This window comes from Scyliorhinus torazame, chromosome 21 (genome assembly GCF_047496885.1).
Source record: "Scyliorhinus torazame isolate Kashiwa2021f chromosome 21, sScyTor2.1, whole genome shotgun sequence".
NCBI lineage: Eukaryota > Metazoa > Chordata > Chondrichthyes > Carcharhiniformes > Scyliorhinidae > Scyliorhinus > Scyliorhinus torazame.
The window spans coordinates 105257609-105283336 of record NC_092727.1 but is presented as its reverse complement, the minus strand read 5'-3'; the positions used below and the strand labels follow the sequence as shown (position 1 = coordinate 105283336).

At 47.7% G+C, this 25728-nt stretch overlaps 1 protein-coding gene across 7 annotated transcripts in view; it reads right to left on the bottom strand.

Moving 5' to 3' along the window:
- The window catches only part of LOC140398460 (beta-1,4 N-acetylgalactosaminyltransferase 2-like), a 71461-nt gene that overhangs the window by 22707 nt on the left and 23026 nt on the right, over positions 1–25728 (bottom strand). For all 7 annotated transcript variants that reach the window (XM_072487160.1, XM_072487157.1, XM_072487158.1 and 4 more), the window contains 5 exons: positions 23611–23802; positions 13851–13979; positions 9770–9876; positions 9640–9677; positions 469–649 (listed from right to left, as the gene is read on the bottom strand). In XM_072487160.1, coding sequence (XP_072343261.1) covers positions 469–649; positions 9640–9677; positions 9770–9876; positions 13851–13979; positions 23611–23801 — 646 coding nt within the window. In that variant the 5' untranslated portion in view covers position 23802. The remainder of the gene's footprint in view (positions 1–468; positions 650–9639; positions 9678–9769; positions 9877–13850; positions 13980–23610; positions 23803–25728) is intronic.

The window sequence follows — 25728 nt, the reverse complement described above, 5'->3', positions numbered from 1 at the left end:
AAACTAAAGGCATTGGTGGACTGAGATCCAATGTAGGTCTGCGATTGCTGGGGGTGATGGTGAACTGTTCAGGCAGCAGAATTTTGGATGAAATCTATTTTATGGGAAGATGGGAATCTTGCCAGGAGTGCACTGAAGTTGCCAAGTCCAGAGGTAACAAAGACATGGATGAGGATTTCAGGAGCAGGTAAGCCAAGTTGGGATGGAGATGGATGGTTAAGTAGATCTGAATGTAGAATCTCCGTCAGGGTCAGTAGAATGTGAAGTTTCTGATCGACAAAGCGTACCCACTCTGTTAGCAGGAATATCATTGTGAGCCGCAAATAACTGTCAAAATCCTATTGTTTTGAATGCCTGCAGGAAGGTTGGAATAAGTTGCCAAGGAAATGGGTTAATTTCATGTTTGGATTGAATTGAAACGCAATTTGATACAACATTAACAAGCAAAAGATGAAGGTTTGTACTTACCAATATCAGCTGTATTAATGTGATATATTTTGCTTGTGTAAGTAATATATTTGAGTACAATATTGAGGAATTCCAAACTTGGGCTTGTTACTGTTAATTCCTTGCCACCTAATCCATTTAACACACCTTCAGGGACTTCAGCAATTGTGTTAAATACTCCTTGTGTAGCTTTTAGTTTCACCTAAATAACAAGAGAATAGATATTTAACTCCAGGCAAATGTCACTCAATGCATAAAATATGGTGCAGTGTTTCTGGAAGTCTATGGTGTGTTTGTGCAGTTGAGCACCTGGGAAAGGCAGTCAAAGGGCACGATTTACCTGAAAAATGACTAAGTGTCATTTTGGGCGTGTTTGGTGCGGTGTTTCATACCTGCTGTAATGGCAAGATCGTGGCCTGTATTCACCCGCACTTAATGCAAAAAACGAGCCCCGTTGGTTGTGCAGCCTTACCAGGAGGGCACAGCCCAATGCAGTAAGAAGCTCAATGACCTCCACCGGGAGAGCTTTGCGTCTGTGAGGCCATCAAGCCATCCTTAAATATTATGGAGACGCATCGGAGGGGCAACCACAACTGCACAGGTGGCATCTGCTCCCTGGCACTGGTCCCTCCTGCCACCCCCAGACCTCCACAGACAGGCAGCGGGGTGCCGGGCATCAGAGGCCTCACCACCAATGAGGAATGGCCCTGTAGATTACGGAAATGACGGAGGGCAAAGTGGTCACTGACAGCGAGGTTGGCCTGCACCGCAAAGATAAGGAACCACTGCCCCTCCAACCTGCCTCAAGAGGGTTGTTCATGTCAGACAAAATTATCCTTCCATCTCACTGACAACATGCATATTCTCCATTAGAATCTCCATCAGATGGTGCCGGCCCATCTATGCATCGGTGGTGGCCACCCCAACCCCCCCCAGAGACCCCCCCCCCCCTTACAAGACACACACCCAGGTGGGCAACATTAGTGGGCAGGCTTCTGGGACACATTCTGGTGAGCAACACACAGTTGATGATACAAATCATGTGGAGGCAGGAACATCGAAGGGTGTCAGCAGTCGGAGATCTGTTGGATCCCAGAGCACAGTTGGGTCCCAGCCAGATGTCGGGTCTCTGGATCAGGTTTTGCCACAGCTAATGCAGCCGAAAGAGCGTGGTCATGAGATTCAAGAGGGAATGTCAGCGACACTCCAGTGGGTCCATAGCAGATTGGGGGAGTCCCAAAGGCGACTGGCGCAGGAGATGGCAGCAACAATGTGTGGCCCTGAGGTCAATACTGCTTGGGTGGCGACCACAGTGGAAAACCTGCAGCATGATGTCAGCATCATGAGTGGTGGTGTCCGAGGCATGGCTGAGTCAGCAACAACCGTAGCATGTTTCAGTCACTGGGGAGTGTCCCAGATGCATGTGGACTTTGCCGAGGCGCTGCGGAGCGTGGCCCAATCACAGAGGAGCATCGCTGCGGGCATCGGTAGCATGGTGCAGACAATGGGGAGCCGCCAGGGCTGGCAGAGCCAGATGTCGTAGGGGCCTTCAGAGCTCGCTTCAGCTGTTCCTCTGTCCCATGGAGACCCCCCAGGGCCCATGGGCACCATCTGGGAGGAGGGGGGGCCAGAAGCCAACCTGGAGCCTTCCAACAGGGAGAAGGTAGCAGTTTCCAGCTCCCCCGAATCCCCTTCTCCAGACACTGGCACATCTCAAGGTCAGCGGGCAGAACAGGGTGCACAGTGAGGCAAGTGCCACTGGTAAGGTGACTGGGCCGTCCAGCCTCAGGCCCTGCAGAGGACACACGCGAAGGGCATCAAAGCGCACAGGCGTGGAAAGCAACAGGCTGCCTCCACCCCCGATGTGCATCCTGGGGACCGAGATGTAACAATAGAACACGGAGGACTAAGAAGATTGTGGATCACAGGCGACCCTCTGTGGAATGCACTGCAGCGCACAACCAGAGCGGTTGAGGCATCGGAACCGCATTTTGAGCAGTCCGATGCATGGCTCAATGGGTGCCAACATGGGCCTCGTTATACCGGGTCACTGCATTGATCTCCGGCCTCCGTACTGGCATCATTGGCCAGGACTCAACTTAACCCCCAAGAGCCAACCCGTCAACCTGGGATGGTCCTCGAAGATGCCGGGGATCTTCGAGTGTTCCAGGATGTAGCTGTTGTGCACACTCCCTGGGAAATGTGCACCCACATGCATGATCCAGAGGTGGTGATTGCACACGAGTTGAACATTCAGGGAGTGGAACCCCTTCCTTTGATGAAGGAGACTCCCTGTTGCCCTGGTGTCTGCAAGGCGACATGCGTGCCATCTATTACTGCCTGGACCTGGCGCATCCCGGCGATGGCGGAAAATCCTGCTGCCCGGGCACCTTCATGGGCTTGGTCCAGCTCAAAATTTGTATAGTCTGATGCCCGGGCATACAGAGGTTCCCGTGACTTCACGGATGCACTTGTGGGCTGTAGGTTGTGAAATGCCGCACAAGCCCCATTCGATCCATGGAATGAACCAGAAGCATAAAAGTTCAGGGCTGCAATGACCTTGACAGCCACCAGGAGTGCATATCATCCTCCTCCACCTGGTGCCAAGTCTGAAAGGACATGGCACAGGTGTCGCACCTCTTGGTTGAGACGGAGCCTCCTGGGGCACATGATGTCGACAACTTCTCAAATGACCAGCGACGCCTGTTCACCTTGGCCCATCGCCGGCCTCTCCCCTCTGGGTCATTCCCTAGCTTGATGGGTGTCTGGGTTCTCAGGGTGTGGGTTGGGCCCCTGCACATGGGCTGCCGCCTCGAGCATGTGTCGACGCTGCTGGCGCCGCCTTCTCGGGCGTTTGGCGGCCTGGACTGCCACCAGCACCGCGAGGGCAGGTGCTGTAGGGTCCATGATACCATCCATAATGTGATATCTGTAAGGAATTAGAGAGGGAGAGAGATCAACAGTCAATTATGGCTTCCACCCCGGGGACATCGAACGCCCATCTTTACGTTTTCACCTTCTCTCAGAGTGCCATCCAGCGAATCTCACAGGGAATGAATAAGACTACCAATAGAGCAGCAGGCCAGAGGGACGGCTTCAGGTTCTATGAAATAGCACTGGAAGCCTTAGTCCAGGAGGATATTTATCAGGGTCCAGGAGACCCTCAAGGCACACTCTGTCTTGCGAACGGGAGCATGTAGCTTTGGAGATAAATTCCATGGGCGTGGCTTGCAGTGCAAGTAAAAGTTCAATAACCTTCCATGGATGGTCGGGGTCAGAGTTGCATCTTTAAATGTCATATCCCAACTGTAATGACTTAGGCCAGGCCTTTGAGATTGGCCAATTGGAATATGAGTTCCCTGATTAGTGGGCCAATCAGGGAACCTCTTCTTTGTATATAACATGATGAGGCGATTCTGGCGTTGGACTGGCGTGAGCACAGTAAGAAGTCTTACCACACCAGGTTAAAGTCCAACAGGTTTGTTTCACATCACTAGCTTTCGGAGCACTGCTCCTTCCTCAATATGCCTTAGTCTATAGACTTTGTCTATATATATGTTTCTGGGGGACTTTGTCTATATATATGTTTCTGGAACCCACCTCTTCATTCACCTGAGGAAGGAGCAGTGTTCCGAAAGCTAGTGATTCGAAACAAACCTGTTGGACTTTAACCTGGTGTTGTAAGACTTCTTATTGTATATAACAGAGAGTGTCAGATCCTCTGCACTCCCAGTGCAGATATCAGGCTGAATGTGCATGGTCATACTGCTGTTGGTTTTGTTAATAAAAGGGATTCTGGTGAAAGGACTTCTGCCTCCGTGGACTTATTACATTAACCACTACACCATCAACGTCATCCAACTCAATGTACCACACCCCCATCACTTACCCATCAGCAATCAGAACTTGTACCTAACATTCAAATGCTCTCGCTCACCCTCACACAACACATGTTGTTAGCCTGACGCCCATATCTCACAGCTTTCAAATGCACCTAGCTATTCAGGTACACCACCCAAACAGATTGCAACACACTGCATGATACCTCTCTCTTGAGATACAAGATTGCAAGTAACAGAAAGGTTCAGCAGGTCGCTGGCAGTGGGATGCACTGTTGCATCACCTGAGCCCTTTGGAAGTTTTGTTGCTCTGAATCATTGGTGCAGCAGCAGTTAAGGATGTTGCAACTGGTGCTGTCAAGGACATCCAGGGTGACAGTATATTCCTGCCTCAATTACCTTCTCAAATCCCACTTTACCCGCATCCTGCCATCTGACACGAAGTTCAAACTTAAGATGGTATGACGGAGTTCTTGCTTTCTACCCAACACTTTTTCCCTCACCCGAACCTTCGCCTACAATATTTCCACTTTCAGATACCCAAAAGCTGCCACCAGATCAAAGGTGCAGCCATTAATGGAATGAGCAAAGGTATCCGTGAAGGAAGGATTCCCTTTTAAATTAACCCTGTTGCGACCAACTGAGGGCAATGAATAAAGAAGGGGAGCCAGCCCATTCCTCCTTACCTGGGGCATTAAAAAATTGGGGTCCCGTTCGGAAGTTAACAAATTCAGGGACTTTTTCCAGGGATTGCTCATAAGAGCAGGAATGCCATAAAGTCCATTGCCATTGTCAAGGAGCATGGCAGAGTACAGCTTGGAGCCCATCCTTTCCGGTGTGGGAGTGATGACTAAGTCTGTGACAGCACCAATGGGGCAGTGTCTTGTAATCGATGACAGCCAGTGGGGCAGTGTCTTGTAATCGATGACAGCCAGTGGGGCAGTGTCTTGTAATCGATGACAGTCAATGGGGCAGTGTCTTGTAATCGATGACAGCCAGTGGGGCAGTGTCTTGTAATCGATGACAGCCAGTGGGGCAGTGTCTTGTAATTGATGACAGCCAGTGGGGCAGTGTCTTGTAATCGATGACAGCCAGTGGGGCAGTGTCTTGTAATTGATGACAGCCAGTGGGGCAGTGTCTTGTAATCGATGACAGCCAGTGGGGCAGTGTCTTGTAATCGATGACAGCCAGTGGGGCAGTGTCTTGTAATCGATGACAGCCAGTGGGGCAGTGTCTTGTAATCGATGCTTCAGCTTCCATTGCAGCAATCTCAGCAGTTGAGTGTTCTCTTCGGGCGGTGTGTGGTCAGCCGAGCTGGGGTCCTGGGAGTCCATCCAAGATGGCGGCTCCCATTGGTCGCACATGGCTGGGGGTGCACAAACTGACGGCGCCCATCCATCGAATGTGGCGTCCGCGGGACATGATGGCGGCGCCCGCTGGCCGCAGGGGGCCGTGGAGGTTTGTGGTGGCGGTCCGCATTCGCCGCCGGAGACCGCGGCGACCGCACGGGCCTGGCATACCACCACGAAATGGCTCTTTTTACCGCATCCCTTGCAGTTGGAAGTGCGGGCCAGCCAGCGCTGGCGGGGATGCTTGGCTTGCCCGCAAAAGTAGCAGCGGGGCCTCCCGGGTTGCCAGGCCGCCTTGCAGCACAAGCTTGTGGGGGGATGGGGGATGTCTCGAGGTCGGCTGCGGAAGGGTTCCACGCTGCCCAGGCGGCTGCCGCGCGGTCGGGAACGTAAGCGCGGGCGTTTCTGGAGGCCACGTTCAGGGAACCGGCAAGGGCCCGTGCCTCCTTGAGGCCTAGGGTGTCTTTTTCCAGCAATCGCTGGCAGATCTGGGAGGACAGCATACCTGCTACAAAAGCGTCCCGGATCAAGAGTTCTGTGTGGTCGCTCGCCAAAACTTGCGGGCAGCTGCAGTTTCTCCCCAACACCAGGAGTGCACGGTAGAATTCTTCCAGCGATTCCCCAGGGATTTGTCGCCTCGTTGCTAGCAGATGTCGGGCGTAGACCTGGTTTACTGGACGGATATAATGTCCTTTTAGCAGCTCTATTGCCGCATCAAAGTCTTCCGCGTCCTCAATGAGGGTGTAAATTTCCGGGCTCACCCTCGAGTGCAGGACTTGCATTTTCTGTTCTCTTGTGGGTGTGTTTTCGGCCGCTCCGAGATACCCTTTAAAACACGGCAGCCAGTGCTTGAAGATTGCCGCAGAGTTCGCCGCGTGGGGGCTGAGTTGCAGACACTCCGGCTTGATTCAGAACTCCATCCTTTTAAATCTAGCTTATTAAATTGATGCACGATCAATGACCACTAAAGCGAGGTTGTAGTCCAACTGAAGGCTTTAACAAGCTAGATGTTTCCCCCAGCAGCTCAGGTACAGAATGAAGGCTGCTGGGGCGGCACAGGCTCTTATACCCTGCCTAGCAGGGCAGGCTACCATACAGCTTGACCAATAGGAAGCATACAATATCTACCAATGGTGTTCCAGCATTACCAGGTACCATAATACCTCTACACAGACTACCACACAGTGCAGCCTCAGACTCTGGCCATCAAGGCTGTGGATACTCCTGTTCAAAGGGCGTGCAGCTAACTGTGCTCCAGCAGATTTGTGAGAATCCTGATATGCTACCCATGGCAGTGTCATTGGTTCAGTGGAGCACAAAACTACTGCCTTCTTTCGGGATGACAGCATTTGTGTTCCCAGACTGGTACTGCCCCACAGTGCCCTTCCTGTTATCTTTCAGATGGCTGCCACCCATGCACAGGAGGTGCTATCGAAAGGCCATCAGCAGCTTATACCACTGACGGTCAGCAGCCTTCTACCAGCCATGCTGCAGCCACTGGGGTAGCACCATGTAGGAGAACTAGGACAGGAAAGGCATCTGAAAGGGTGGCGCTCAGGGAGTGCAGAAGGATGGATATTTCCTTGCCTTGAGAAGTCCAGTTTTGTATGCATTATTGGAAGCGTCATTTGGATAAAGTTGCAATGGAATGGTCTTGCTGTACTGTCTTTTTTTTTAGCAGGTTGGCCAAGTGGACGCTCTGATGGTTCGTACCAGAGGAATTGAACTATGAGGAATTGTGGAGCAGCAGTGATGTGTGAATGTGTTTTCAGGGAACCGGAGTGTGACAATCAAAGCTGATCTTCCATCTCAACTCCACTCTCCCATCTGCTCGCCATGCCCCTGGATTCCTTGAGGTACAAAAAGCTGTCTGTGTCAACCTTGAATATTCTCAGCGATGGTGTCTCCTCGACTCTCTGGTGCAGAGAATTCAAAAGATTCACAACTCTCTGAATAAGAGATTTCTCCTCATCTCAGTCCTAAATGATCAAAGTTTTATTCTTCCACTATGCCCCTGTGTTCTAGGTTCCTGAGCCAGAGGAAGCTCCCTCTCAAATGTATACTCTTTCAAGCCCTTTCTGAATCTTTTATTTTTCATTCTTCTAAACCCCAGATAGGATAGGGTCAATTTACTCAGCTTCTCATCATGGGACATCTTATTATCCCAGAAACCAACCAAGTGACCCTTCACCCCACCTCTAATGAAATATATCTTCCATAGAAATGGAGATCAAAATTTGCCAAATAATAATTTGTTGGTTGGTTGTAGAGAGCTTGAGTATTATTGAAAAAAGTGAAATGCTGTTGAAGCTTTTTGTCTTGCACTCATCAGGAAAGATGCAAGAATACCAAACCTCAAAGGGAGCAACAATCTATACTGTGTGAGGAAAGGGTGATAGTGATTGGTTGGCAAGTGACCTCTGATTAGCAGAGGCATTGCCATGGAGAATTCACCAGGGAACAGTTAACTGCCAAGATTTTGTTTAATTTCAAACCAGTTATGTTGATTCTGATTGGTAAAGACATTGCCATGAGGAATGAACCAGGGAATGGCTGACTCCCAAGCTTTTTTTTAGTTGAAAATGTATGGATATTCTCTTTTTGCTTGCAAAGGACAGGGCCCTGTTTGTGAATATATGTAGCTTCTAGCACAGGTAGGTGAACCACACTGCGTGCCCAATGGATAATCTTAAATTGATTGTTAGCTAGGAAGGAAAAGCTAACCTTATTTTTCTGAGTTGCTTTGTCTCACAGGCAGGTAGATCCCACCATTGATTGATACCTGGGTTTAATTTTTCTTTTTCCCAATTTGGTCTTCAAATTCTTCAAAGTGGCATAATTGGGGTGCTATGTCACCTGATTCAAGAATTTGATACCAATTCTGTCACATTGGGTGATTTGGTTGTAATCTTCCATTGCCAAGAGTACCAATTTGACACAATTTTAAGGCAACAGAATAATCAGAAATTGAGAGGAGCGAGAGAGAAATGAAGTAGGAGAGATAAAGAAGAGCAATAGACAGATTTTAATGGATGGGACGAGAGAAGGAAGATACAAATTTAGATAAAAAAGATAACTCTAACAAAGGATGCCAGGTAAAAGTGTGGAGTGTTTGCTGCTAATATTTTTTATAGTAATTTAATGCAATTAATAATAATAATCTTTATTAATGTCACAAGTAAGCTTACATTAACACTGCAATGACTACTGTGAAAATCCCCTAGTCACCACATTCCAGCGCCTGTTTGGGTACACTGAGGGAGAATTCAGAATGTTCAATTCACCTAACAAGCACGTGTTTCGGGACTTGTGGGAGGAAACCGGAGCTCCCGGAGGAAACCCACGCAGACGTGGGGAGAACGTGCAGACTCCGCCCAGACAGTGACCCAAGCCTGTAATCGAACCTGGGCCCCTGGCGTTGTGAAGCAACGGTGCTAACCACTGTGCTATCGTGCCACCCCCTTGTGTAGACAATCTGTTGTTACGTTGCTTTTTTTCAGATGAATATAAAAGCAACTTTAGGTTAGGGGATAATACAAAATATCGTTTGGCTTTGTCAGACAGGAATACAAAGTGAATAATGTTTCAGTGGCAATTTAATATTGACTACTTCATTTTTTTACCACTAAACTGCCATATTTCATTTTTAGTTATGTAATTAATTCAAATATTGGATAATTCCATTATTTGGTGCAACGATGACTTGAGTTAACAGGAATGGAATCTAACCTGATCCAAAAGGCACTGCCTCTGACAAGTCAGCACCGAAGCTTTAGCTTTGATTATACAGCCGGATTCCCGAACAGGACTGACTCACCCACCATCATCTGACATTGAGTGCAAACACTGAGCCTAAGTGACACACAAGGCCCTCTTGGGTTCAGACAGGCCCCTTGCTGAACATGGTGTGAAGGAGCTACCAGTAGTTGTGGAATTGTCACCCGACAGGAGTCGGTGCTTTCAGGGCAAGAAAAAAACCTGGAAGACGAAGAGAATGTACATACCATATAGTCCCGTCTTTCCGATGCAAACACACCTAATCCTGAAAGAAGAGATTTTATGTTTTATATGACAAGAAGAAGTACAAATGAATAACATTCATTGCTTTACTGAAAATTAAATTGTTATTCTCACCTGGAATGACAATTGACTGCAGCGGCATCACTTCAACCCCATTGCTAGGATAGCTTAGTGGGGAATTGGGTTGGGCAATAATTACATTCTTCAAGGGCGATTCATTTCTGTGTAGAAATAGTTAAATATTTGCCACTTAATGAATACACTCTACTTTGTTTTCACCTGCAAATAACTTGAAACAAATGTCCTCTGATCAACATCAGTTAAAATGATGTTAATCTCAAAATTAAACAGCACCCATTAAAATAGATCCATTCGTGGTGGAAAAGCATTCTTTCATTAGAAATTAATAGACTTCTCAAACCTGTTCAAATCCCAGCCTGTCTCTCAAAGAGATTTGTTTGTTTTATTTCCACACTGAGTCCTTAGAAATTCTGGTTGTGTCCCACCACCAGTTTTCTATCTGCACCCCCAATAACCCTCAACTCCCTTGTTCCATCAAAACTCTAACTAACTCAGCCTTGAATACATTCAAAGATCCAGCCTCCTTCTGGGGAAGAGAATTCCATCGACTAAAAACCCTCTCAGAGAAAAATATTTCTTCTCATCTCCGTCTTAAATTGCATCCCATAGAATCTCTACAGGGCAGAAGGAGGCCATTCGGCCCACCGAGTACGCACCGCCCTCCGAAGGATCACTCTTCCAAGACCCACTCCCCATAACCCAAGTCAATTTGAATATCTTTGGACATAAGGGACAATTTCATATGGCCAAACCACCTAAGCTGCACAACTTTGAACTATGGGAGAAAACCGGCGCACCCAGAGGAAACCCATGCAGACATGGGGAGAACATGCAAACTCCACACAGTCACTCAAGGTTGGAATCAAACCCGGATCCCTGGCGATGTGAGGCAGCAGTGCCAATCACTGTGCCACCAAGTTCTAGGCTCTCCAGTCGGATTCACTGAAGTCCTTTAGCGAAGGAATTCTGCCACCCTTACCTAATCTGGTCTACAGGTGACTCCAGATCCACAGTATTGTAGTTGGCAACAAACGGGCAGCAAATGCTGGTCTGGTCAGTGGTGCCCACATCCCAGGAAAGTATTTAAAAATAACCTCTCAGCATCCTTTCTGACAGGATCTTATATGTTTCAATGAGATCACATCACATTTAAATAAATTTTGTAAAATTCATTTACGGGATGTGGGTGTCGCTGCCCATCCCTAGCTGCTCTTCAAAATGTGGTGGTGGGTTGCCCTCTTGACCATCTGCAGTCCTTGAGGTGTAGATACAAAAATCAAAACTGGGATACACCAACCTGTTCAATCTTTCTTTATAAGATAATGTTTCAGGCATGAATCAGGTGAATTTTCAATCATCTGCTTCTAATGCAATTATATCCTTTCTCAAATAAGGAGATTAAAGTAGTTCATGGTACTCTAGGTGTGGTTCACCAAGGCCCTGTACAGCTGCAGTAACTCTTGACTACTTTTGTATTCTATTTCCTTGCAATAAATATTTCAGCACTCATACATCATTCTTACTTTCCTGCTGCTATCCCATTCCCATTCTTCACTCCTATCTCACATCAGCCTGCACCTTCTCTTTTTGCCTCTCTTTGCACAATGCGAGACCACATTGAGGCCCTCGTCATAGCTTCCACCTGCCACATCTTACTCTTTTGCTCGAGTTTCTGACCCAGTGCACCTGTTGGAGGCTCATCTTTCCAATGTCCTCTCTGCCCCACTCAGCCCGCCTAATGCTGACCCCAGGTACTCTGCCAATGTATCAGCTATCACCACCCTTCTCCACATCACGCTCCAGAATGTAGGTTATAGAATCATAGAATTTACAATGCAGAAGGAGGCCATTCGGTCCATTGAGTTTGCACTGGCCCTTGGAAAGAACACCCTACTTAATCCCATGCCTCTACCCTATCCCAGTAACCCCACCTTAACCTAGGTATTTCAAGTATGGAACGATCTGTCTGGGCTGTACGCAGAACAAAAATTTTCACTGTACCTTCGTACATGAGGAAAGGTTGAGGGAGCTAGGGCTTTTCTCTTTGGAGCGGAGGAGGATGAGAGGCGACTTAATAGAGGTTTATAAGATGATGAGGGGGATAGATAGAGTGGACGTTCAGAGACTATTTCCTCGGGTGGATGTAGCTGTTACAAGGGGGCATAACTATAAGATTCGGGGTGGGAGATATAGGAGGGATGTCCGAGGTAGGTTCTTTACTCAGAGAGCGGTTAGGGTGTGGAATGGACTGCCTGCTGTGATAGTGGAGTCGGACACTTTAGGAACTTTCAAGCGGTTATTGGATAGGCACATGGAGCACACCGCAATGACAGGGAGTGGGATAGCTTGATCTTGGTTTCGGACAAAGCTCTGCACAACATCGAGGGCCGAGGGGCCTGTTCTGTGCTGTAGTGTTCTATGTTCTATGTGACAATAAATCCAAATCTAATCCAAATGGTGGAGCAGGTTCAAAAGGCCGAATTACCTACTCCTAAGTTCTATGTCCTTTGTTCCTAAGTATTTTCTGGCTGAGTAACAGTCTATCAGGTCCTGACATGGCTGCATCAATATTAATATCAGCCAATGGGGTGGTCAGTCCTATGCAACCAGTATGTTTTATGGACTCCACAATTCAGCAGATGATACTATTCCATGGAGTCATCTCAGAACTCAGAGACGGAGTCACTCACTGGAGCCCCACTTCTTAGAACCGTCTAGACCATAGTTGAATGATGCAACCTTCTGATGCAGAAATGAGAAATCCACCATTAAATTAAATGTTCACACCTTCAGAGAGCAAGCGCGATAAACTCTTCTAATTTCCTGAAACCTTTGACGTTGAGTTCCTCATGAGCTGATTGAGCTTCTCGCTAAATCCATTTACACTATTCGCAAAAAGTACTCCTCGAGGAACTGAATTCTACATTCTTACCACTCTTTCCATAAAGACGTTTCTCCTGAATTCCCTTTTGGATTTATTAGTGGCTCTCTAATATTTTACCCAATTTGCTCCTCCCACACTCCCAGTTTGCAAGAATGCGTCTCTCATTTAAACATATAAAATTCTTAAGTGGTTTAACAAGGCAATTGCTGGGAGCATAGTTCCCTTTGCTGGGGGTCCAGTGCTATAATTCACAGTATTCAAATAAGGGATAGACCGTTTAAGACTGAGATGAATAGAAATCTTTGGAACTCTCATCTTCAGAGAGAGATGTGATGCTCAGTCATTGAATATATTCAAATCAGAGTTCAAAAGATGTTTGGACACTAAGGACAGTATGGGAAATTCTGCAGCTTTTAAAAGATATTCTTTCATGCAAGGTCAGGTAAAGTTGCCATAGTCCTAGATGGCCATAGGCTGCTTTCCCCTTTGAGGGGGAGAGCTGACTGGTGGCGGTTTAACCTGAGGATCACCACACCTCAGGTGAGAGGCTAGGTTGAGAAGATGGGGCCTTCATGAATAAGCTCAGCTGGTACGGGAATTGAACCCGTGCTGCTGGCTTTGTTCTGCATCACAAACCAGCTGTCTAGCCCACTGAGTTAAACCTGCGTGCATTATAGACGTCGCTGGCTTTATTGCCCATCCCTAATTGCCTTGAGGGGCAGCCACATTGCTATGGATCTGGAGTCATGTAGAGAACCGATAAGGATGGCAGATTTCCTTCCCTACAGGACATTAGTGAACCAGATAGGTTATTATGGACAATCGTCAGTGGTTTCGTGGTCATCATTAGGCTTTGAATTCCAGACTTTCATTCAATTCAAATTTCACCATGTGCCGTGGGTCCCCAGAGCACTACCCGAGTCTCTGGAATACTAGTCCAGTGTCACTGCCTCCCAGAGGGCAGAACAACAGCCATGATCTTATTGAATAATGGAGCACGCACAAATAGAATGACTATTCACCTGTTTCTATTTCTTATATTCTCAAATTTGCATCAATAACAGGTCAGGGAATGGAATCCATTATAATTTGGCACTGAGGCTTGTTGAGGTAGGGTAAAGGAGTTTTAATTTGCATCCTAAATTAGCATTACTTTGGGTAGACTTTGACTTCTGGGAAAATCAATTGTGCTTTTGAATATTTAAAGGAACAGTATTTGAAACCCATTACCTCTTCTTGTGTTGTTCATACTGTAGTTTTCTCCTCTTTTCAATGGATAAAATATGTTTTGAATCATAAGCTGCTAATAGAGTCCATTGTTTCCCAATGTTACAGCTGCAATTATTTTTGCCATGTAACCTGTAGAGGATTTAAAATTGACTCAAGCCAATGTGACAAAAAAAATGGTAAAACATTTCATGCATTTATTCATTATTTAATATGCATGCCGCTCCCCCGATTCAACATTCAGGTCTAAGTAACCATTGCTATGATCCTTGGCACCAGGTTTGGAAATGTTTTAATTATTCAATAATCATTATGGAGAACCTCAAGTGAAAGATTAAATGATTTGAGTTCAATTTCTGTTATTCCATTCTGTCCCTCAGCTCTTGGGTAGATGTATTTGTGAGGCTGATAAACACTTAAATTGAGTCAAGCATTGTACAAATTGCTTGTTCATTGGTCCGGATTCTCCATTTGAGCAACTAAGTGGTGACTCCAGGACTGAATTGCGGGTGTTCTACAGTCCCTGAGCAGCGCCGGTACCGGAGCAATTCAGGACATTCTAATGGGCCACACCGGCACTAGGTGGAACTAGTGCCATTCCATCTGATGCCGGCATCAGATTCGCTGTGGTCAGGATTGGCACTGGAGAGCCTGCCAAGCTGGAGCTGCAGATAAGCACCCCACTCCCCACACATTCTCATTCCAGCCAAGAAGATGCCACCCCAGAGAGCGGCCCCGAGATTCGCTGACCCAGAACTGGAGACACTGCTGGATGCTGTGCAGGACAGGCAGGACACCCCGTTCCCCGGGACTGCAGAGGTGGCTGCCACCCGCTGATGTCGACCGGGTCTGGGCGCAGGTCACAGAGGCCGTGGGTCCCAGCGCCAGGACCGGGCAGCAGTGCACGATCCCCTGATACCAGCCAGGGTGAGTCACCAGCACTATGCCCTTGGCGCCAACACCATCCCACACACATGTAGCACCCCCCCTTCCCCCAACTATAGAGCAATCGAACCCCACCCTGCACCATTTGCCTACTACCATACCACCCGCCATGGTCAGGTGTTCCACACACACAAGACACTGGCTGCGGATTCCATGTGCTGCCCTCTTCTCACACTGTGCAATATCTGTCCCCCCAGGAGAAGGGGCCCACAACTGCTATGGATCTGGTGTCATGTATAGAACAGGTAAGGATGGCAGATTTCCTTCGCTATAGGACACTAGTGAACCAGATGGCCAGACCTGAGGCCCTTCACCATCACAGATCAGAGGGCATTGGACCCGGTTGATAGGGTTGGAGAACAGCCAGTTGCCAAGGTGGAGGTCGGCATCAGAGATGCAAGTGAGCCCCAATGAATTGCAATGTCCCTATGGCACCTGTGCCATCCACCCCCCCCCCCGCCCCCTCCCCCCGCAACACGCCTACCCACAATCTAACCATGTGACTTATCTTATGTCTTACATGATCACCTAGTGATGAGGTGGGTCCATAAGGTGACCCCCCCCCCCCCCCCCCCGCTGCAATCCCGCGACACCCCAGAGCACATCTCGAGGACGACACTGGCTTTTCATCACTGCTGTCACCAGCACCCTTCACCATCCCAGAGACATTCAGCTCGGCTGGTGAAGAGGCTCCTTGGCTCTATCTGGTGCACACCACACATACAGTGGTACATCAGATGGATGAAGGAACCCCCAAGTGTCGGACAATCAGAGGGCGGCCAACCCCAGGGACTAGTTGCTATCCAGAATGGTCTCGGGCTTCAGGAAAGGATGGTCCCATCAATGTTGGAGATGCAGATGCCGAGCCGGGGACTACAGGAGGGGATGTCAACAACAATCCAGCGCCTGCAGGTGCAGTTGGAGGAGTCTAACTGCAGGAGGCTGTGCCTACCATGCGTGGCACCCAAGCCAACACCATGCAGATGGTGTCCACGGTGGAGACCTTGGGTACGAAGGTATTGGCTCTGGCTCAAGATGTCCAAGACCTGGGGCACTCTGTGCATCGGATGGACAGCGGGCAGAACAACACGCCACCTGTGACACTCGGAAGACTGCTGGGTCCATCTCGGCTCGGTCACTACAGAGGATGGCTGCCACAGGGACCCATGTTGCAGGGCGAGATATGTAGCAGGGCACCTCCACTCCGATGTACCACCTGGGGGACTCACTGGAAGGAGTGTAAGGGCACGTAAGGTCAAAAAAGTCAGAGTAGTTAAGTTGGCACAGGTGAAGCACATAGATTAGCGTTAGGGGCTAGAGCACAAGGGGCTGGTTTAGCACAGTGGGCTAAACAGCTGACTTGTAATGCAGAACAAGCTATTTCCCGTACCGGCCTCCCGAACAGGCGGCGAAATGTAGCAACTAGGGGCTTTTCACAGTAACTTCATTGAAGCCTACTTGTGACAAGACGCAATCATTATTATTATTATTACAATACTTGTATATCACAATAAATACCTGTTCATCGATGTTCTGAAATGCCTCAGCCCTCTGTATGAATGGTGTGAGGTGTGGGCTGGGCTGTGAGCAGAGGGTGTACCGGGGCGGGGGGGGGGGGGGGGGGGGGGGGGGGGGGCACGGACCGGAAACCCCTTGGCTGTCAGAAGCCACCCCGGTTTTGCCCTCAGTGGCATCAGGGAATAGGGCCAGGTATGTGCTGGCACCATGTGGTAGAGCCTACCCGATGAGTGCCTCACCACCGCACACAGCTCCGGTACCCAAGCCCACCATTCCCCCCCCCCCCCAGACCCTCTCCCCATGCCCACCACCCCATGGGTTCGACAGGACCATGAGATGGAATGGCCAGCACGCATGTAGGGATCACCCGGGTAGATGGTGGAATGTGCTACTGAGGGCAAAAGTCAGACCTTGTCAAACGATGCGGAGCCCCAGAGCACATTGCAGAGCAGGTCGCCATCATCCTCCATCCTATGGACCAGACCCGCTGATACTGCTAACCCTCTAGGTGCAGGTGGGAAGCGCCTGGATCCCAAATTTGGGAAAAGAATGTACAGGCACTGTCTGCATTGTTTATTTTTGAAAAAAAAATTGAAGGTATAAAGACGGATCCTGCAGCGGCATTATTTAAAGCAGCACGCTTCCTGAATCTAAGTAAGGTATTTTTTAAAAAGTGGACATCACTCATGCAAACTTAACTGTCGGGACGGGTGCAGGAAGTTAATGCTTCCCTGCCAGAAGGGATGTCTGAGGATTATGAGGTAAAAAGGACCACTATGGGCGCTTATGAATTAATTCCGGAGGCATATAGGCAAAATTTCAGAATTTGAGGAAACAGCCGGAACGGACTCGTGTTGAAAGGGTTAAACTTTGATGGGTGAGTATGAGCATTGTGAGCTGAAACTCCCTATAAGGCTCTGAAATAAAGCATTCGCTTGGAAGAATTTAAGAATTCACCACCTTCTGTGATAAGAACCCATGTTGAAACCCAAAGGTTTATGACCGCTAGACAAGCAATAATAATCATTGATGACTATGAATGGACCCATACATTTAAACCTTTGTTCTGTCACCCCATAATATTGAAAGGATAGGAAGTGGGAGAGTGAAAGAAAGGCAGGTAGCCAAGGCAAGGACTGGATAGCTGGGAATACTCCAAGATCTCCTTTTCAGACCAGGAAGGAAGGTATTAAGGGTAGACATGAGACTCAGAGGCCTAGGTGTTGCAATAAAGTGGGACACAGTCGTTCAGTATGTTGGAAGTTGCGAGGAAAATCCATGGGACTTGTTACGGTTCATAAGGTGGATTCTGAAAAGGACACAAAAATGGAGAATACTACAGGGCAGACTTGAGCTCTACCGAGAGCTATAAGACACAAGGTAAACTTTGCTGTGGGAGCAGGTGTGGTGAATGAGGTAGATGGGAGATATGCAGGGTTCTTGTTTAAGTCGAAGATCACCCCAGTTTTATCAAATTATGTTACCAAACACATAACCATTTTATGGGGCACAGGCGCAAACTCTCTTTCTGGAGAGGGATTTGGCTATCCCTCCAGAGAGTTCAATGAAACTCTCTTTCTGGAGAGGGATTTGGCTATCTCTCCAGAGAGTTCAATGAAAGCTAAGGTTTTAGTAAATGGGATAAATGGAGATTATCCCCCAGTTCCATTGTATAAAGTACAAATTGGAGTGTGATTTAATCTCGGGTCCAGTAGTTGTCCGAGTGATTAGGAAGTTAGTAGTAGATGGAGTCGACTTATTTTTGGGGAATGATTTGGCAGGACTGAAGGTTATAGTTCACCTCTGATTACAGAGAGTCTGAGACAGAACAGTCACAGGAACAGTTTCCAGGTATGTGTCCATCATGTGTGGTGACCAGGGCAATGGCTAAGCAAAGCCCACCACCAAAGAGGGAAGTCACATCACTATTGAATGGTAGAATAGCCGAAACTATCCATGAGGATGATGATAATTGTGAGGAAGTGTTTGGTAGGACTTCATTAATTGAGACCCAGGAGACAGACCCAGAGTTACATCGATTAGCACAGTCAGGTCTCAGAAAAGTTGAGGCTGAGGATGTCCCACAATGCTATTACATTAAGAACGGAGTTCTGATGAGGAAGTCCCAGGTTCGATTCCGGCTTGGATCACTGTCTGTGCGGAGTCTGCACATCCTCCCCGTGTCTGCGTGGGTTTCCTCTGGGTGCTCCGGTTTCCTCCCACAATCCAAAGATGTGCGGGTTAGGTGAATTGGCCAATGATAAATTGCCCTTAATGTCCAAATTGCCCTTGGTGTTGGGTGGAGGTGTTGAGTTTGGGTGGGGTGCTCTTTCCGGGGGCCGGTGCAGACTCGGGGGGCCGAATGGCCTCCTTCTGCACTGTAAATTCAATGATAATCTATGATTAATCTAGGACAAAGGTTCGGCACAACATCGTGGGCCGAAGGGCCTGTTCTGTGCTGTATTTTCTATGTTCTATGTTCTATGAAGTGGAGGCATCCTCATAGACCTGTGGACGAGGAAAGGATGATTAATCGGTACTGCCCGAATATCATGGGGGAATACTGCCAGTGGCATATGAGATATCAATGGCAGGGCATGTATGAATTCAGAAAACGCAGGCATCAATCAACAGGCATTTCTCCTGGCCAGGACAGCATAAGGATGTAATGCAATTCTGTAAAACCTGTCATACCTGTCAGGTAATAGGTAAACCACAACATGGATTAGAATAGCGTCTTTGATAACCATACCAGTATTTAAAGAACTATTTAGTCAGGTATTGGTAGATTGTATCGGAACATTGCCTAAAACGAAGGCCAGGACATTAGTACGTTCTTATCGTTATGGATCTGACCACCCGATTTCCGGAAGCAATACCTTTAAGAACAATTACAGCTGAGTTGCAGTATAAAAGTAAATGCAATTCTTCACATGTTATGGCTACCCTTAGAGGTACAATCTGACCAAGGTTCTAACTTTATATCTAAAATCTTTCAGGGCATAATTTGTAGTTTAGGTATCAAGCAACTAAAGTTGAACGCCTGTCACCCACAAACTCAGGGAACTTTGGAGAGATAGCATCAGACTCTCAAAACCATGATTAGAGCCTATTTCCATAAATATCCAAGAGTTTGGGACAAGGTATTGGATTTTTTACTATTTGCCAACTAGGATTCCCTGAACAAATCGGCTGGATTTAGCCCATTTGAATTAGTCTATGGCCATGAATTATGGGGTCCATTAAAGTTGAAGGAAGCAAAGTTTATAAAACATAAATATGTTGAAGAAGTATCATCATCGGGAAAAAGATAGGACTGAATCAGTGTGTCAGTGGGAGAGGACAGAGATAGTAAGAGTGAGGTAGGGAAGGAGATCTACAGTTAACAGAGCGACCCTCTGTGGCACAACTAGCAAATACTGTAATACTAGAACAGTTAGATACTGAGTTTGCATACTTAAATGAAGAGCAATTAAAATATCCCGTAAGGGTACTGCAAAAGCATAAGAAGATTTGTAGGACACACTGGGGTGCACTATATATTTTTTTTAAATTCGGAGTACCCAATTTTTAAAAATCCAATGAAGGGTCAATTTAGAGTGGCCAATCTACCTACTCTGCACATCTTTGGGTTATGGGGGTGAAATCCATGCAGACACGGGAGAATGTGCAAACTCCACGCAGGCAGTGACCCAGGGCCGGGATCGAACCCGGGTCCTCAGTGCCGTAGGCAGCAGTGCTAACCAATGAGCCACCATGCCACCCTTGGGGATGCACTATATTAACTGAACATGTTGTAGATGTAGGTGACTCCAACCCGGTAAAACAGCATCCATATTGTCTGAACCCACAGGAACTAGCTCAGATATAAACGCATAGAACATATGGTACAGAAGGAGGCCATTCGGCCCATCGAGTCTGCACCGACCCACTTAAGCACTCACTTCCACCCTATCCACATAACCTAATAAACTCTGCTTACCTTTTTGGACACTAAGGGCAATTTAGCCGATCCATTACATGTTGGAGAATCATTTAATTGAGCCGAATAAGAGGAGTTGGAGTTTCCTGGTCATGTTCGTACCTAAGCTGGAAGGGACAACCCATCTCTGTATAGACTACGGAAAGTCGATGCCATCAACAAAACAGATTTGTACCTGACTCCCTGATTGGAGGACTGTATCGATAGGATAGGCAGTGCCGTATGCCTTTCAAAAATCAATTTGTTAAAGGGGTGTTGGCAGGTTCCTTTAATATCCAGGACTAAAAAGATATCTGCCTTTGTGACTCCAAGGTGTAAAGTGATGCTGTTTGGATTTAAAAATGCACCGGGTACATTTCAACGACTCATACATCAAGTAGTGTCTAGGGTGCCAAACTGCGTGGTCTATTTGGACAATGTGGTAGTTTACAGTGACACATGGAAGGAGCATGTAGAACAATTGGAGGAGTTATTTAAAGAACTGCTGTTGGCCGATTTAGTCTTCAATTTGGGCAAAAACGCGTTTGCCAAAGCAAAAGGAACCTACATTGTGGGACAGGGATGAGTGGTACCCAGAACAGCCAAGGGAAGGGTGTTATTAGATTTCCACATTTCCAAAACAAAATGGGTGATGATGCGGTTCCTAGGCATATCTGGGTTCTATAGAAAATTTGGACCTAACTTTAGTGCCATTGTGGTACCTTTGACTAATGTATTGCAGAAACAAGCAATGATGCCAATGTCCGCAGAATGCCAAGCAGCTTTGGAGAAATAGAGGGCAATATCGGGTAAGCAAACCAGTGTTGGCCGCCCCTGATTTTTCCAAACCTTTTAAAATGGCCACGCAGGCCTGTGACCTGGGGGTGGGGCAGTGTTACTAGAGGGTGACGAGTCAGAAATAGAGTGGGATATTTTTGGAAGAAAATAAGTCTGTGCCAATGAAAGCACTCCACCATTGAGAAGGAAGCCTTAGCATTGCTACTAACTCTTCAGAATTTTGAAGTTTATCCGGCATGATAATAAGCAAAGCTTAGTTTATACTGACCATAACCCGCCTGCGAATGTGGAAATATTTAAAACTCGGAATGCAAGATTGTACCTTTGGAGTTTATTGTTCCAACCCTTCAACATAAAAATTGTACAAATTCCTGGAAAGGACAATATTATTGCGGATGCATTGTCACAGGTTTAAGTGTTGATAAATGGCAAATATAAGAATTGAGAGAACCTATGTAGTGGGGAAAGGAAGGATGAATGGATGTTTGTTTTGTGGTTTGTGTCATATACCTTGTGATGAAATGTCCTTGCAGTGATGTTTCATCCCTCAAAGGGGGGTGGTATGTCAGACTCTTTCCTGTTTATTTCCTTTGTTGCCATTTCTTTTATGTTATTTTCTTATTTTGGTCCATGGGCCCATAATTGGAATGTGTCTCTTTTGTAGAACACTCGAGGTTGAAGCAGTATGCTTGTCAGGACACTGTGTTCCCAGGTTTTGTTTTTAGCCAGACTCCTCAGCACCGAATTGATCTCAGGAACCAGGTTTGGAGGAAGTAGTATTGATTGGTTGGCTGTCACCCTGTGGGTTGGCCAGGGACTGTTCTGCCGGACAACAGTCTGTGATTGGTTCCTGCATGTTACTTTCTGAGAGAACTCTCTCTCTCTCTCTGAACTGAATGAACTGCTCTATTAATCAGAAAACAGTGCCTGCTAAATCCTTTGCTGTGAACTTGGAAGGATGCTGAGTCTGCAGAGAAGATAGATAACCTTGCCGGAGTAAACCAGCTCAAGCCTAAGAAGGAAGAAGTATCAAAATGAGAACTAAACTCCAGAAAGACACGAACTAGAAATCATCCCAGTGCATCACAAATCCTTACCCTTGTATTTTCTTTCCCTTACCACCACCTTTTCCTCCCTGTGTTGCTTATGTGTGTAGAGTGTGGGCGAGTTATGAAGTGTGGGGGGGGGGGGGGTTGGAAAGGGGTATTTGATGGTCAGTTACAATTTTTGTCCGTTTCATTATAATACTTTGAATAATAAAAGTTTACTTAACTTAAAGCTCCAAACCAGGTGACTGCAGTTATTGGGACCAACCAAGGACCTTGGGTATTGTAAAGAAAATGTTGGCCGGAATTCTCCGGCTGTTCGCTGGCGGTGGAATTCTCTGGTCTCTCTGGCAGCACACCCTTGTCTCACCCCCTGGACTCCCGTGTCTTCCGACACCCCGAATATTGCCACCTCTGGACGCAGAACCACCTCCACACCCAATACCTCAGATATCACGTCCGAGAACCCCTGCCAGAATCCCCTCAACCCCCCCCCCAGGTTTCATGGCAATGTGGGGCAGCTTCAATGGGAATTTCCATTGATAGTGGCAGGAACAGAGAATCCCACTCGCGAACAGCATACCACCTTCCATAGCCGAGAACCACGCGGCTGGGGGCTGGAGAATGTTGCCCCTTATTTCACCCGTGTTGCCACTCTGGGTCAAGTGCGATTGGAATTGAATGCGCACTGGCCTACGATGTTGTGATATCTGTTACTGCATTCAACATTGTCTTTTGCATGTGAGTATGGATTTTCCCAACTAAAATGGAGAAGATGTAGAATGTGTATTCATGTACATGTTGCCATGACCTGTACACAAAAAATGATGGGTTGGTAGCACGGGAGTTCTCACCAGGTGGCTTTAGGCATGTTGTGTAAGATCTGCAGAAGGTCTTACAGTAAAAACATTTGGATAGTTGTCCTTTCTCATCATTTCTACACAGCTCATCAACTTTATTAAGGGGAAATGCATGACATGTCCAAAAGCAGGGGCGGCACATGGCGCTGTGGTTAGCACTGCTGCCTCACAGCGCCGAGGACCCCAGATCGATCCTGGCCTCCTGGTCACTGTCTGTGTGAAGTTTGCACCTTGTCCCTGTGCCTGCGTGGGCCTCATCCCAACAACCCAAAGATGTGCAGGGTAGGTGAATTGGCCAAGCTAAATTGCCCCTTAATTGGAAAAAAAATTGGATACTCTAAATTTATTTTTAAAAAAGGCATGTCCGAAAGTCAATTTCTCATAGACATAAGGCGGGGTAGGGGGTCACCATAGTCAGGCAGTAGGTGTGGGATTGGGGGATCGCCACTGGTTTTAAAGATGCCATTCCACAATAGACATATTGCTGACAATTTTCTGATTTAAGTAAAGGAAAAGTGAAACATTTGAACATAATAAAAAATCGTAGTTATTTCAAGGACAGAATTAAGGATACATTGGAACATTTCTAGAATGGGGTTAATTTCAAATAATAAATATAATACAACAAGCCTTACCAACTTCCTCCATAGGGAGACAGAAAAGTTAGTTTTTCCGAAGGTGTGAGATTTAAGTGCAGGTTAGCAATGTGCTTGTTATTTTTCCTGACAGGACGTAAATTCCTCAGTGTAGTAAATTTTGTGCAAAAGAATATCACAAGCGCCAAAATCACCACCAATATGATCCGGAGAAAAATGTTGGAGGACATACTGAAAAAAAAAGAGAAATGTTAATAATTAAATATTTGAAGTAAGCAATGCAAGCAAACCTTAAGTTAGAAATGTTACAGAGTGGGGACTTCCGATAACGGCCAAGGAGAGAGTGGTCGCACATTTAGTGGCTCCCGCTCAAGGCGGGTTTTTAAATTTTTTTCTCCTACCTGAAGGGCTTTGTATTTGAGGCAAAAGGTACAGGAGCGCCTGGGGGGAAGGTAACGCTCCTCTGGTGTGGTTGGTGGATGGACCTGTGGACAAGGAGTGGTGCAAGGAAGAAAGGGCCACTGGACCAGGAGAGTCTTCGTGGTGCGCCACAGGAAAAGGTGGCGGACGAAAAGTGGCTGTGCTGCCTGTCCAGTGGTCGACAGAGCAGTTGGTAGAGTTCCTGAATGATATGTTTCGGCAACAAGGAAAGAGGCCGTGGAAGACCTAGCCAAGGCAGTGGAACTGCTGAGATCTGGGATCGAGCGAGTGGAGCAGAGGCTGGAGTCCCAGGGTCAGGCAATCCAGGAAGTGGAGGAGGCAGTGGGGGAGCACCAGGAGCAGTAGGCCTCGTTTGTGGCGGAGGTGGGAGTGATGCGAGAGAGCCAGAAGACGCTGAGGGAGAAGGTGGAGCATCTGAAGAATCGCCCAAAATTTAAGGAGGTGTGGAGGTTGCTATGTATGTGGCAAGGATGCTGGAGAACATGGTGGGGGAGGGAGCCTTTGATCATCCCCTGGAGGTGGACCGAGCACACAGGGTGCTGAGGAGGAGGCCGCAGGCAGGCATTCCCGAGGGCCATGGTGGCGCGGTTGCACCGCTTTCTGGTCAAGGAGAAGATCCTTCCATGGGCGAGGCAGACCAGGAAATGTACCAGGGAAGGGGTTGAACTGTGGGTGTACCAGGATCTGGGTGCGGAGCTCGCAAAGTGGAGGGCTGGGTTTAATTGGATTAAGGCTGCCCTCTTCAAAAAGGGGGTGAAGTTTGGGGTATTGCACCCGGCCCGCCTGTGGGTGACTTTCCAGAAGCGAGAGCTCTATTTTGACACGCCAGAGGAGGCGATGGATTTTATGAGCGACAATGGACCGGGAGGAGTGTGGCTGCCTTTTGTTACTCTTTAGGGGTTGACGGCTGGGCCAGTTGAGCGGGGGGGCGAGGGGAACTGAAGGGAGGAAGGGTGGTTGGAGGCCTTGCGGGGGGGGAACCACCATGCTAGCTGGGCGGATTAGTTAGCGGGAGTCAGATTGGAGGGTCTCCAGGAGGGAGGGTGACATGGGTGTGGTTGGTGTAGTGCAGTTGGGAAGAGATCGATGACAATGGACAGTCGAGGGCGGGCCTGGAGGGTCCCGTGGCACGGCCGTGGGCTGCCTCAAAAAGGGGTATTGCTGACCGGCAGGGGAAGGGGGTGGCGATCCCCCCCCGGCCAGGCTGGTCATGTGGAATGTGAGGGGGTTGAATGGGCTAGTGTGTTCATGCACCCGAGGAGCTTGAAGGTGGATGTGGCTTTTTTGCTGGAGACGCAGCTGTAGTGGGGGGGGAGAGGGGGGGTCAGACGAGGCTGAGAAAGGGATGGGTGGGACAGGTGTTACATTCGGGCTGGATATGAAGACGAGGGGGGTGACGGTGTTGATTAATAAGCGGGTTGCATTCGAGGTGGGAATAATTGTGGCCGATCCGGGGGGGGAGGAGATATGTGATGGTGAGTGGAAAGTTGGAGGAGATGCCGATAGTTCTTGTCCATGTTTATGCCACAAATTGGGATGATGTGGATTTTATAAGGCGGGTGTTGGAGAATATCCCGGATTTCATAGATTATCATAGAATTTACAGTGCAGAAGGAGGCCATTTGACCCATCGAGTCTGCACCGGCTCTTGGAAAGAGCACCCTACCCAAGGTCAACACCTCCACCCCATCCCCACAACCCAGTAACCCCACCCAA